Source organism: Somniosus microcephalus, chromosome 10 (genome assembly GCF_052327205.1).
Source record: "Somniosus microcephalus isolate GS21.2 chromosome 10, FLI_Smic_1.0, whole genome shotgun sequence".
NCBI classification, from domain to species: domain Eukaryota; kingdom Metazoa; phylum Chordata; class Chondrichthyes; order Squaliformes; family Somniosidae; genus Somniosus; species Somniosus microcephalus.
The window spans coordinates 111,947,227-111,962,352 of NC_140996.1; the positions used below are offsets into that span (position 1 = coordinate 111,947,227).

General features: G+C 42.5%; 1 protein-coding gene across 2 annotated transcripts in view; it reads right to left on the reverse strand.

Annotated features, from left to right (window-relative positions):
- Positions 1 to 3,054: 3,054 nt before the first annotated feature.
- The window catches only part of yap1 (Yes1 associated transcriptional regulator), a 137,015-nt gene continuing 124,943 nt past the window's right edge, over positions 3,055 to 15,126 (reverse strand). For both annotated transcript variants that reach the window (XM_085998703.1, XM_085998702.1), the window contains 2 exons: positions 6,482 to 6,594; positions 3,055 to 5,817 (listed from right to left, as the gene is read on the reverse strand). In XM_085998703.1, coding sequence (XP_085854829.1) covers positions 5,579 to 5,817; positions 6,482 to 6,594 — 352 coding nt within the window. In that variant the 3' untranslated portion in view covers positions 3,055 to 5,578. The remainder of the gene's footprint in view (positions 5,818 to 6,481; positions 6,595 to 15,126) is intronic.

Below are 15,126 nucleotides of genomic sequence, written 5' to 3' on the forward strand. Positions count from 1 at the left end.
ATAATTTTAAACTTGTCTTCATGTTTCTCTAGATGTGCCACACAAACATGTCAGGCCCTCATAAGGACATTCTCTGTCTCCCTCCCAAGCAACAGCTCAGCCAGCGATCCTAATCTGCTAGAGAGAAATGCACACACAGCATGAGGGAGCACGAGCAGATGGTGGTGGCTGTGAAAGAGGAATCCGCTGTCCAGATGGCCAACTTAGATCCCATGTTAGCTGTTGAGCCTGGATATAATTTTAAACGGATATCCACTGAGCATTAAAATATTGGTGCAGATATTGGAGACCATGGCAAGCAGCAAATGGCAGATCAAGTGGAGGAGTCCACTAGCCACGTGTGAAACCTTACATGATGGTGTTGCAACACAACATTCCTCCATGGAGTATGTGGAAACTCCAGGGACATCTGCAGCAGAGCTTCCACCCCCACCTCTCCCCATCCCCAGAGGCCCCAAAGCCAGTCAGGGCTCCTACAGATGCTTGAAATATTGCCCAGAGACACCTGGGGATTCAGGGCAGAATGGGACATCTCTTCCAGCTTGGACAGGCTTAGAAATCTGTTGATGTTTATAAGTGCCACTAGAGCTGGTGTCACATCAATTGTTGGCCATGGTGAGGTAGTGCCCAGTACGAGGGTCATGGCAAGAATGGGCACTGATGACGGTGCTGGGTCTTAGCACACCAACACATCCAGACCCTTCTGCCACACAGTAGTGGACATGGAACAGCTACAGCAGATAAATTTGTGTGTAGCCGACTGAGAACCTCAAGAGGTCTCCTCTTCTGGCTCCTTCCAGTGCACCACCAAAGAAATTGAGGGCAGTGGTGACTGTGACTGGCAATGCACAGCCCCCAGGTCCAGCAGGGAACAGCTCTTCTTCAAGGAGGCTGCAGATGTCAGTGACCACCTGCCATACCAATCTAAGCCTGTGGAAGCACGGCTCTTCAGATAGGTGACAGAAGCGGAGCTTGTCTGTAGACCCTCTCACGTGGATAGTGCCTCCCGTGACCTCGATCGCTCTGTTGCTCCCCTCTCTGCTGTTCTCCAGATCTGTGTTGTGCTCCCCTCTCTTGTGCATCTGTATATCTCACCACAGTAAGCCATTGCTGCCGTGGGTGGTGATTGTCTTCCTCGTCCGATCAAAAACATTCATGGCACCTCCCATCCTGATGTTGGTCGTTTGAAAGCTTCCAAACTTCTGAAAAATGTCTATGATCACAAGAACTCTGCGAAACATTTGCCAGGAGGGAATTGACAAAGCAGCTGCAAGCACTGAGCCTTTATTCAGAACGGGCAATCTCAACTTTAAATAATGAAGCACCACTCAATCTCGCCTCCATTTCACTGGTGAGTTTCCAGAGGGCTGGGTAAACCTGGAGGAGTTAAATTCAAATCCCTGTTGAAATTATTTGAAATTTGCCTCATTAGCATATGATAATGAGCAAAACGCCTGTGATAATGATCGACCCACCGCCGGCGAGCAGGTTACTTGCATGCAGCCAAATGCACCTCTGTTAAACCTGGAAGCGGGCACGTTGGAGTAGGGTTTGAGAATTTTCCAATTTTTACCTTTCCACCCCGCCCCCAACCCACCAATCCTTGCAGGCTAAAATTCCTCCCCCCCCCAATGTCAGTTACCAAGGGGAAGCAGGAATGCAGCACTGATGTGTCATAGTCTAGAAAAATACATTAGTAGCACTTAAGTTGATTTGTGTATCGAGTATTCATGCAAGGATTAGCCAGCGTTTTAACAGCAGAGGTCATGACTGATAGATGAGTGTTTCATGGAAAATGTAAATCATTGTGTAAGGACATATTTGAGGAGGGCATGGGGAAAGATATGGAAAGGATAGTCCATGAACAGCTTATGTATTACAAGTAATCTCACTCCAGTGTTCAGTTCCTGAAATTGTTTTTTGTTGCAGGAAGCACCAGAGAACAAACATTTCTGCACAATGAACCGGGGAGGGGAGGGCAGGAAAATCAGTAAAAGCTCTGGTGCAACACCTAGTGGCCAGTTAAAGAGCAACGTTATTCCTAGTCAGTATTTAAAGCTCTGTTGGTTAGTCAGATAGAGATGCAGCATCAGTCTCTCCTCAACACTCTCAAAAATTTATGGCCCATGTTTAACAAAAACTAGTTTGAGGATTGTACATTAATCTAAAGCCGCATTTACTAGACGTCATGTCACGGTCACTCCAAGTATAACAGATGAGATCTAAGACTTCCACCGATGGCTGCAAGTTCTGTATGTGGCTGCACATGGAGAACAGAGTAACGGCATAATTATAATAGCTGGTTGCCCACAGACAAAACAAAACAAACTGATCAAGATGCTGTACTTGCCCATTTTAAGAGGATGAACAAAGCCACACAATAAGCATTTACATTGCACTTCCAAGTTGAAATGCTCTCACTTTGAGTGCAGTGACTTTTATAGAGTGCAGTGACTTTTATAGATAAACATATCAGCCATTCTGTACGATCAACATCGCACACAAATTGAATGAGCTATTAATTTTTTTTGGTGGTATGGGTTGAAGGAGGCAATTTGGCCAGCACATCTGGAGAACTCACTGCTCCTCCTCAAATTGCACTGTGGGATATATTAAACTTAACATTTCATACAAAATCTCCGACGAGGCAGCACTCCCTCTGAAGTGCCAGCCTAAGTTATATGGTAAGTTCCAGTGTAGGGCTCTTGCCCACAACTTAACCAGTGATGTGGGAGCTACCAACTGAACTAAACTGATGCATAGAGCAGAGTGACCCAGGTTTGATCACTTGTCTTTGCTCAGTTAAGCTTAGCTCAGCTAGGGTAACAGTTGAGGTGCTAAAATTAACTTCAAGGCCACTGGGTTAGAGAGGGAAAAATTATTAATCTAATCTCATTGTTTGTCATGGAGTGGCATCTTATGATAGAATGAGTAATTCAATATTGACCAACTCCAATGAGGACACCATATAAAAGTGATGTGAATTCATTGGAACAGAACAGTAAATAAACATCATGGGGGGTGGGGGCACACAGTGCTAAAACCAAAGAAAGATACAAGAAAACAAAGCAATTCTTTACCACAAAGAATATATTTTATACCACATTAATCACAAACCATTGGAAAGTATTACATACAGAAATAAAATGCAACAGGATTTACTGTATGTATCTATATACTGGCATGCTGGTACATCTGGAAAAAAAATCAACATTACTGAATATAAATTGAAGTATGTGTGCATTTATCAGTACTCTGGATATAAAATAATTGTACACATTTAACAACTATCACAAGACAGAGAAAAGTCAGTATTCTACGTATGCCAAGCATACATTCTGGCTATTTAAAGATATTTAGGCCATGTTCAGTAAGATTTCATTATGCATGTGCAAAAAATACTGTACACTTACTCAGATGAGTATTTGGAAATATTTTGTAAATTTAAAACTTGTTGCATTGCTTTAGTTCCAACACTGATTGGTTCTCATCTCATACCAGTTAAACAATATAGGTCACCAACCCCTAGAAATTAAAAAAAAATACAACCTTTCTTCTCACTGGTATAACTGTCTGTACATGACCATGCAAAGCAGTGACTATGTTTCCTCTGTAACTTACTTTGAAAAAGGTAATTAAGTTCAATCATCAGCCATCAAAAATACATGATGACATACATCAGAATCCTCCTTTTCAAGGTGGAAAGGAGGTGGGGAATGTTGTGGGTCTTGTTCAAGACTTGGTTTTAAAAATAGAAGTTTAGAATTTATGATGGCTACTCAAATTAGTACTACTTGCACAAAAGGGAGTACAAAACTACATAAATTCCCAAACTAACAGGTGGGTGAATACAATCTTGTTGCTCGCCCCTGGAGCACAAGCTGCATAGCACATTTTTGAACATACATTGTCCAATTTATACAATTCCTACAAAATCAATGTTGACTTGTGTATAGATTTTTAAAATGCTACAAGACAAATGGGAGATCAGGCATGAGAGGAAGGCCCCACTCAATCCACAAGCCTTAGCATGTAGCACTTTCAATAAATACACTGCTTAAGACTCTCAATACAAAAGAAACGTTAAAACCGTAGCCCGAAAAACAACCACTTTAGTGGCCTATGTACAGTGAAGCAGCTGTGTCATATACGCATTTTTTTCTTTACCTCGACAGGATCTGAAAGCAGCACTCTGCAAGGATTGAACAAGAAATTGGAAAACAAGAGGATTTAGTAACATTGAAATTTAAAATACTCCCCAGGGTTCTCGATCAGTACCTATTTAAAAAATACTCAAATCACAAGCCACATTAGCTTCACAAGTAAAAACCCAAACACTTGGTTTTCAAAAGGTATAATGTATTCAGCAGCTTATTAGAAAATGAATTATGTTGTAAAAATAGGCTTATGAACTTCCGCGTTAAAGGGAATACTCTTTGGAGACCTTTTTGATCACAAAGCTCCTGCTGATTTGTCACAATTCTTAAATCTAATCTTTTATTATACACATATATATGTCCTTATAACCATTAACCCCCACCTAACCATTCACTACTGTATATAGGACTCTTGACACTATCTGTTCTGCTAACCGTCTAACACATAAACCATTTAACCCCTCTACAACCTACAAAACAAGTTCAAGGGCTCATTCCTTAAGCATGTATATAACCAGCACTTCTTTATATTGGTCATGCCTCATGTCTTTTGGTTTAAAAATAACCCTTTGTTCATCAACTGCTAAAGGAAAAAAAAAACTTATCTAAAGTAATTTTGATAGACATTACAGAAAAATGTACATGTCCAATATACTGTAAAAACATGTACAAGTAATTAAAAACCATTGACAAATCTTTCATGTTTAAATAAGACCAAATGGAACTAACAGCTGGGAGTTCACTTTGAAGTCACCCAATTCCCAGAATTAATTGAACAATTGTTTGAAATTTATATTTCAATAGCTCAAAGGCAAAAGCAAATTAGGTACTGTGGTGTATACTGTAAAATGGAAGACGCAGTCTAAAAAATGTCATGTAGGCAGCATATTTGGATGCAAGATGCAACAGTGCTTCAAAGAAGCTGGGCAAAGGCACTTAATTGGCACCAAATTCTCTGTTGACGTCTCAGCAGCCGTTGAGTAAATCTGATAACATAGTAGAAGCCTAAATTAGTTTGTTACTCGCTTAAAACATTGAGGTTTTTCAAACCTCAAAATTCACAGGAAGAACAAAAATGTGATCATTGCTGCAAAACTGTACAATTCAAACAAGTAAAAGAATTACACTCAATGACAGGTGTTGTCCCACGTGTATGAAATGGGTCAGGAAAAAAAGGATACAGCTAGACATATATTCTAACCCTTCAAGGTAAAGCAGGTCAAAATTGTATAGTTTTTGCTAATCACTACTTTGGAAATGTGTGAAATACTAAATGGCAGAATCCTTTTCAAATATTCAGAGTTTATCCAATCTTGCATCAGAAGAGACAGAACTCAGTTAAGTCCCAAACAAGTCATTAAAATGTCTCAAGTTTTCATATCCTTCACAGAATCAAAGGCAGTCTGATGGGACCAAGGTCCCTATAGCCATGTCAGGAAGCTCTCTTTATCTATCTTTGTGGCAGCAAGGACAGACTCCATGTCATTGAGAATGTCAGAGCTCAGTGCCTCCTGCAGGCTTGGCATTAATTCCTCTCCTTCCACATTCATGCTGTCTTCCTCCAGTGTTCCAAGGTCCACATTAGTACCAGGGATAGTTTCCAAGTAGTCTGGAAAACGGTTTTGCTGAGAGCCCATATTATTTGGGCCAAGGCTTTCACCTGGGTAAACAAATCAAAAGAAACTGAGAATAGCTCAATTGCACAACAGACATCCAATCGCGTAATAAAATTCAAATATTGAAAGGAAAACTACAATGCCATTTGTCTACCTGCAGTATACTCATTTCCCCCCAAATGTTCTCCCCATTTTTCTATTCCAAATGTGCTGATGCTTTTTTTAGTTCTCTGCCAGGCTGTTTGACCATGGAAAGAAACTCAGCTGACACAATTATGCCTTTATCCCATACCTGCTCATTTATACTTTGTAGCAGGGGTCACTGGACAACAATGGAAAATAAAAACCCCTGGACCTCCTTCCAAGCACAGGTGTACTGAAGCTATTATAGTATACCAGCTGACACCTTGGCCGAGATCAACTAACTCAGCACAAATTAGGGACCTTCTTGCTCTATATGATTAGTATAGCATATTTACCCGCTGAAACGTCAAGGGAATTATTTTAACAGGAAATAAAATTACATGTTGGAGCACTGAATAATTTATTGAATGTAAACTTGAATCTAAATCTCTGGTTAACTTGATGATATTCATCATTTCCTGATTTTAGAAACTGGTTTGATTGAATTACTATTTTTTTGAAACATTTCATCTGCTTTAAAACAAAACAAAAAAGGGAGTTTCCTGTCCCAGGAACCCAACAGACCTGTGTCCATTTCCTCAACGCTGTTAAGAAAGTCATCAGGTGTTCTGGGTACACTGTAGCTGCTCATGCCGAGTCCACTGTCGGTACTCTCCTCCCTGGAATGGTATGTTCCACTAGAAGAAAAATAAACCCAGTTGAGGGGAAAGGGAAGGAAAGCTATGCATTGAGAGTCTAAGAAAAGTAATTCTCTTTACATGCACACCCCTTCCTCTCCCCCCTCAGAAAAACACACACACACACATATCCTCTGGATTTCGGCTTCCTATCAGCAAAGCCTTTGGACAACCCGGTGAATCCAAGCCAATTAGCAGAAAATCAGATATGTAGGCAGAAACTGGTAATGCCGAGTATGAATAACTTCATTGTGTAGCTTTAAGCAAGAGGCTTTAGTGTCTGCTTTTTGCAACCACGTGTTCTCATGCTCCATTTGTTTTTCATTTGTGCTTATCCATATCAGTTAGCTCTGTGGAAACTGGACCCAATTAATTTATACAAATACTGCATCATTGAAAGTTAGTGTGAATCTCAGAAAACCAGCAGTTAAGAAAATTCTATCCCTATCTTTTGATCCAAGTGAGGAATGTGGTGTAGCGTTCAATACTTGAAAGCTGTAGTTTCCAACACCAAGCTGAAATTAAGTCCTTTATCAGCCTACTAGGTTTTACACAAATGCTCTCATTGTTGCAGAATGTTTGTTTCAGATTTTGCTGAAACCTTCAACTTTACAGAATAAAGAATAGCCCCCCCCCCCACCCCACCTGCCTTTTTCCACTCGTAGTCTTTGAAGAAAATCCAAATGAGAAATTTCATAAGTATGAAGATACTAATCCACAGCAAGATTACATTTTAGAAATCTTGGGAGATAATTTGTGTAACCTTTGTATTACCACATTGATTAATAAAAGAAAGTTAATGACTTAAATGTTAAAACATTTTCAAACTTGAGTAATACAGCTCAACTAAACAGTCCTGCTATACTTGAGATAATGTTTGAAATTAGACGACTGTCATAGTTTGCACATTTGGGAAACAATAAAAATTTAGAATAGACAGGTATAATTTAGTTGCCCTTGGTTCATATTTTGCTAGGAAAGATGGTGTAGTCCCTCAGGATGCGGTTGCATTTGCACTAAAGCTGTAGCAAGGTGGTTTTGTTTTGCACTGATGCAGTGTAAATGTAGCCTAAATCTGGAGTGAAGGCCTCACTTGATATCAAAGCAATTGGAATGAGGAGAGTCACTCCATTTCATGCAAGTCAGATGGAGCAGTAAATCTGAATTTACACTACATACTGTTTCACACAGTGCAAAGTGGAAACTGCTTCACAGAGATACTAAATGTAGTGTAAATGCACCCTTAGGCACAACTGATAAGGAAGGGCTAGCTCGTATAGAGAGAGCAAGTCTTGTCTTTGGTAGACTGACTAAGCATGCTTGGAATCAGCACAGTATCGTGGTTGCCACTAAACTGAAGGTTTACAAGGCAGCTGCTGTTCTGCCTGTATAGATGCAAAATATGGGCACTATAGAAGGTAAGCTCGACAGCTGGCAAGGTTTCACCAAAGATGCCATCTTAGGTGGCAGGAGAAGATCACCAACAATGAAGTATTAGAATCTACCGACAGCATCGAGTCTATGATAATCAATACACAGCTTCAGTGGGCTGGACATGTTATGATGGGTGATATATGGTTGCCAAAGCAGGAGCTTTGTAGCAAACTGCTGGATTGCAAAAGAAAGCCGGTGGGCAGTGGGGGAAATGGATGAAAAAGGCACAACAAGGACACACTGAAGATCCATTTGAAGCAGTCAGAAGAATGCAGAGTGTGATGGGGTGGGGAGGTTGTAGGCAGGAGGTGGTTACATAGATAGGGAAGGGTGGGGCTATGAAGGGATTTTAAAATGAGGATGAAAATTTTAAATGAGGCGTGGGGGGGACTGGGTGTCAATGTAGGTCAGGGCAGGGACAAGGGCATTGGGTCACAGGTGAGCAGGACCTAGTGCATGATAAGCTGTAGTTTGCAAAGTGGTCGCACAGAGTGGGCATAAATGCAGTGCATCATAAAACAGTGTAAAAGTTGGGAATTTGGTGACAGTGGGAATTCAGTGCAGAGGGGGAATAAGGCGCTGCTTTCTGCCTCCATTACTTGTACTGGTTCAAGTTACAGGTAAATATTTAATTTAATCTATCCATAACTTAAACCGCATCAAGTAATTGGTTAAAAAATTAAAACTATAAACTAGCTTGATTAAATACATAAATTTTAATTAATTAAATAAATAAAACCAGGTTAGACAAGGATGGCAGTGCAGGAGGTGCACCGCAACTACAGCATGTGGAAGTTTGTGGAGAGCATCGCGATCCCGGACAACCACGTCTGCATCTTGAGGAACTTCAGCTCAGAGAGTTATTGAGCTGAAGTCCGAGGTGCATGCATTGTGGGGCATCGAGGAGGGGGAGAGTGTTACCGGGACACTTTGATCGAGGAGGGTGTCACACCCCTTAGGTTAGGTGGTGGTACAGGTCTGGTTAGTGGTCAGGGGCAGGAGGGTGTGACTGCGAGTCAGGCAGGTAAGGAGACCCCAGGTGCAGTGCTGGAGGAGCCTTTGCCCTTGTCCAACAGGTATTAGGTTCTTGCTGTCTGTGTGAATGAGGGCGAAGTCTGCAGGGTGATTAGCAAACTGACCACTACCATGGTACAGGAGGCCATTCAAGTGGGAGGAGTGAAAAGGAATGTTGTAGCAGCAGGGGACTATAGTCAGGGGGATAGATATTGTTCTTTGCAGCCGTGACTGGGAGTTCCGAAGGCTGTGTTGCCTGCCCGTTGCCAGCGTTAAGGATATCCCCTCGCACTGGAGAAGAACTTGGAGAATCTAGCTGTTGTGGTCTACGTAGGAACCAACGACATAGGTAGAACTGGGAATGAGATTCTGCTGAAAGTGTTTGAGGAGCTAGGACCGAAATTAAAACGCAGAACCTCACAGTTAATAATCTCTGAATTGTTAACTGATCCACGTGCAAATTAGCATAGGGACAAACAGATTAGAAGGTTAAATGCGTGGCTGAAAGAAAGGTTTGGGAGGAAGGGGTTTCGATTCATGGAGCACTGGCACCAGTACTGGAGAGAGGGAGCTGTTCCATTGGGATGGGCTCCATTTAAACTAGGCTGGAATCAGTATCCTGGTGAATCGAATAACTGGGGAAGAAGTAGGGCGTTAAACTAAATGAAGTGGGGGGGGGGGGGGTGGCGGGGAGGAGGGGTTTGGAAGGATTCAGGAAAGGGTCATTTCAAAAGCAGCAAGAGAAATGTCAAGGGTGTAGAGCGAAGTAGAGATTTGGCAAAAAAATACACATGGGTCAGGAAGGGAGGAGAGCTAAACAAAGGTAATTAGTAACTAAGATGCGATCAGGCAAAAAAATAGAAAAAAGTTAAAGGCCAATGTTCCCTTTAATTTTTTTGGGTGCGCAGCCCCTTTAAGGTGCTGCTTGGCCTATTCAAAATGCCACGCATGCGTGATTTTGCCAGATTTAAAAGCCAGTGAGACGGCTGCGCGTGAGCTCCAAAGTGCTGCACGGCTAAAAGTAACATTGCTAAAGGCACTATATTGTATGTGCGAAGCATTCGCAACAAAACAGATGAATTCATAGCAGGTAGAAATAAATGGGTTTGACCTAACAGCCATTACGGAGACATGGTTTCATAGTGACCAAGGTTGGGAACTAAATATTCCAGTATACTTGACTTTTAGAAGAGCTAGGCAAAATGGAAAAGGTGGGGGGCTGGGTAGCCCTGTTAATAAATTATGGGATAAAGACAGTAGAAAGAAAGGATCTTCGCTCGGAAAATCAAGATGTAGAATCACTTTTGGTGGAGCCAAGAAACAGCAAGGGGCACAAAACACTGGTGGGAGTAGGTTACAGGCCCCCCCAACAGTGTCGAGCACAATATAAATCAAGAAATTAGAGGTGCATGTAACAAAGGCAATAGAGTAACCATGGGGGGCTTTAATCTTCATATAGACTGGGCAAACCAAATTTGCAGTAATAGTGTGGAGGACGAGTTCATGGAATGCATTCAAGATAATTATGTCGAAGAACCAACTAGGGAACAGGCTATTTTAGATTGAGTATTCTGCGATGAGACAGGATTAATTAATAACCTTGTAATAAAGGAGCTTCTGGGGTGCAGTGATCATAATATGATAGAATTTTATATTGAGTTTGAGAGTGATTTAGTTAAGCCCAAAACTAGGGTCTTAAATCTGAACAAAGCAAACTACGTAGGTATAAGAAACGAGTTGGCCAAAGTAAATTGGGAAACTAGATTAAAAGATATGACAGCAAACACTTAAAAGAAATAATTCATAATTCACAACAAATATACATGCCCTTAAGGAATAAAAACCCCATGGGAAAAGTGGTCCAATCATGGTTAACGAGAGAAGTTAAAGATAGTATTAGATTAAAGGAAGTGGCTTGTAATGTTGCCAAAAAGAGTAGTATGCCCAAGGATTGGAAAGATTTTAGAATTCAGCAAAGGATGACCAAGAAATTGATAGAGAGAAAATAGAATGAAAGTAAACTAGCAAGAGACACAAAAACAGATTGTAAAAGCTTCTATAGGTATGTAAAAAGAGATTCATGAAAGTAAATGTGGGTCCCTTACAGGCAAAGACAAGAGAATTAGGAAATGGCAGAGACATTAAATAAATACTTTGTATCTGTCTTCATGGAAGACGACACAAAAACCATTCCGGAAATAGTGGGGAATCAAGGGTTTAGTGAGAATAATGAACTTAAAGAAATTAGTGTTAGTAAAGAAATAGTACTGGAGAAATTAATGGGAATAAAAGCCGACAAATCCCCTGGACCTGATGGCCTACATCCTAGGGATTTAAAAGAAGTGGCTACAAGAGATAGTGGATGCACTGGTTTTGATCTTCCAGGATTCCCTAGATTCTAGAACGGTCTCCGTGGATTGGAAGGTAGCAAATGTAACCCTGCTATTCAAGAAAGGAGGGAAGAGAAAACAGGGTGCTCCCGCATGGTTACCTCTGGGGTCCCTCAAGGATCTATCCTTGGCCCCATTCTATTTATCTGTATGCTGCCCCTTGGCGACATCATCCGAAAACAGTCAGTTTCCACATGTATGCTGGCGACACCCAGCTCGACCTCACCACCACTTCCCAACCCCGCCACGATCTCTAAAGTAACACACTGCTTGCCGACATCCAATACTAGATGAGCAGAAATTTTCTTCAATTAAATATTGGGAAAGCCAAAGTCTTCGGGTCCCGCCACAAACTCTGTTTCCAAGCCACCAACTCCATCCCTCTCCCTAGCATCTGTCTGAGGCTAAACCAGACTGTTCACAGCCTTGGTGTCATACCTGACCCTGAAATGAGCTCCCGACCACATATGTGGCATAACTAAGACTGCCTACTTCCACCTCTGTAGCATTGTCCGTCTCCACCTCTGCCTCAGCTCATCTGCTGCTGAAACCCACATCCATGCCTTGGTTACCTCTAGACTTGACTGTTGTGTCTGTGTGTTGATAGAGACACTGAAGACAGGAGTTGGTTTCATAGGTGTTTACTAAACAAAGTCTGGAGGGGAACTAACTGATACAACACAATGTACAGGCTTATTATAGCCCGAGTGGCCATTACCGGCATTACAGTACACATGGGGCTCTTAAAGGCACATACACTACAATTCCTCCCCTTTTAGCCAACCAGTACATAATATTTTACGTAATTATTAATTACATGTTACAAGAAAAATAATCTACACATTGCTGCAGTTAATTAATTATAAGTCAGTCTCTCTGGAGGCTTCCTGACTCGGTCCGGATAACGCCTCGGTGGTGTAGTAGGTTCTTTTGGCAAGGCTGATTCGGCTTAAATGCCAGTGTTGGGTTCATCGGGTTCCAGTATCACCGGATCGGAGGTAGATATGGGTATCTCTACTTCATCGTTAGGCGTATAGAGTTGTGGTGCAGGTTGTCCCTTTTCGGATGACGATGATCTGGTCAGCATGGCGCCTTATTATGCTTTCTCCGATGTCCACGGTATACATCAGCGGTCCTAGTCGTGTGCAGATAGTTCCAGGCTGCCATTTCTCGGTACGGTAGCCCCGGGCCAAAACTTGTTGACCTATCTGGAAGGTTCTAGTTGGCCTTTCATTCATGCCTTGAAATTGCCGGTTCTCCACGTCCCTTCTGATGGTGGGCTTGATCAAATCCAGCCGGCATCTTGGGCTTCTATTGAAGAACATCATGGCGGGAGTTTGGTTTGTAACCATATATGTTGCATTCCTGTATGCGAACAAGAAGTTAGCCACCTTGTGCTGAAGTTTTATGTCTTCATTACCCATGGCCTTTATGGCCTTCTTGAAGGTCTGGACAAACCTTTCAGCCAATCCATTGGTGGCGGGATGGTATGTGGCGGACGTGTAGTGCTTAACCCTATTGTTTTTTTAAGAACTTCCTGAATTCTTCGGACACAAATTGCGGTCCATTATCAGAACAGATCTGTTCCGGCAGCCCATTCCTGGCAAATATGGTCCTTAATACTGTGATGGTTTTTTCCGTGGTGGTGGAGGACATCTTTATTACCTCCGGCCACTTGGAGTGTGCATCAACCGCGATTAAGAACATCGAGTCCATAAATGGACCAGCAAAGTCGATGTGTACCCTTCGCCAGGGAGATGAGGGCCACTCCCATGGATGTAGAGGGGCTTGGGGTGGAGCATTTTGGACCTTCTGGCATCCTAGGCAGCTCTTGGTCATTTCGTCGATGTCTCCATCGATACCTGGCCACCATACAAACGCCCTGGCTAGGTTCTTCATTTTCACTCCACCCAGATGCCCCTCGTGAAGCTCCTTTAGAACTTGATCCTGGAGTTTGGGTGGAATCACCACTCTGGATCCACACATCAAGGTTCCTCGGCACACTGACAGCTGTTCTCTTCTTTGCGAGAATGCTGGCAACAGTGGTTCGCCATGTGCTGGCCATCCCTTCACCGTTAAATCGTAGACTCGTGAGAGAGTCGGGTCATTTCTAGTTTCCCTTTCAATGGCAGAATTTGTTACTGGTAGACATTTGACTATGGTAGAGTGGAAAATCTCCATTGGGTCTACGGTAGCTGCTTCTTCTACCATTGGCAACAGTAGGCGCGATAACCCGTCAGCATTCCCATGCTGTTTTGATCCTTTGTATTCTATGTTGTATTGGTGTGTCCCTAGAAAAAGGGACCACCTCTGTAGCCTTTGCGCTGTCATAATGGGAACACCCTTTTTAGGGTTGAATATGGAGATGAGGGGTTGATGATCAGTCAACAAGGTAAATTTTTGTCCGTGTAGGTAATGGTTGAATTTCTTCACTCCCCATACCAGGCTGAGTGCTTCCCTGTCGATTTGGGCATAGTTACGCTCAGCTGAGTTCAATGAGCGTGACGCAAAAGCTATCGGCCGTTCCGAGCCATCGGGGAATTTATGCGATAATACTGCTCCTACGCCGTAAGGGGATGCATCGCACGCCAGTCTGATTGGCAGTGATGGGTTGTAATGAGCCAAAACTTCTTTGGACGTGATTAAGTCTTTGCATTTATGGAAGGCACGTTTACAGTCTTCGCTCCATTTCCAAATTACTCCTGTTTGTAGCAGTTCATTAAGAGGGTGTAGAAGAGTTGATAAGTTCGGTAAAAATTTATGATAGTAATTTATTAATCACAGGAACGACCTTAATTGTGAAACATTTTCAGGTGCTGGGGCTTTTATGACCGCTTCAATTTTCTCAGGTGACTTATGCAACCCTTCCTTATTAATTATGTGGCCACAATATGATATTTGAGTTTGGAAAAATTCGCACTTGGGGCGATTTGCTCGTAGGCCCCGTTCTCTCAGCCTAGGTGAGCACCTGCTCCAAATTGGCACGGTGCTCGTTGTCGTTTTCTCCTGTTACAAGGATGTCGTCTAGGTAGCATTGAGTCCCCGGAATCCCTTGGAGGACTTGCTCCATAGCTCTGCCACATAGCCGGAGCGGATGCTACTCCGAAAACCAGTCGATTGTACTGGTACAGACCTTTGTGTGCATTTATCGTGAGATTTTTTTGAGAGGCCTCTTCACCCTCCATCTGTAGATATGCCTGTGCCAAGTCAATTTTGGTGAAACGTTTCCCTCCGGATAGTGAGGCGAAAATATCTTCTATCCTCGGAAGAGGATACTGTACCGTGTGAAGGACCGGGTTTACAGTCACCTTGAAGTCTCCACAGATGCGAATTTTTCCTCTGTTCTTTAGATTTATCATTATTCAATGCTTTCTTCATGACGGGAATGATGGGTGTTGCCCACTCGCTCCAATCTATTTTGGATAATATGCCTGCCTTTTCCAAATTCTCCAGCTCTGCCTCGACTGCTGGACGAATTGCGTATGGCACCGGTCTTGCCTTAAAAAACTTGGGAATTGCTGCATCTTCCACTTTTATTGAGGCGGTGATGCCTTTCAAGGTTCCTAGTTTCTCTTGAAACACCTCTTTGGTGTTGGCCAAGATGTCTTTTAATCGTTCAGGTATGACGTCATCATCGTTTTTTTTCTTACTGGTCACCGTCAGTGCCTGAATGGAGTGCCAGTCTAAACGTATT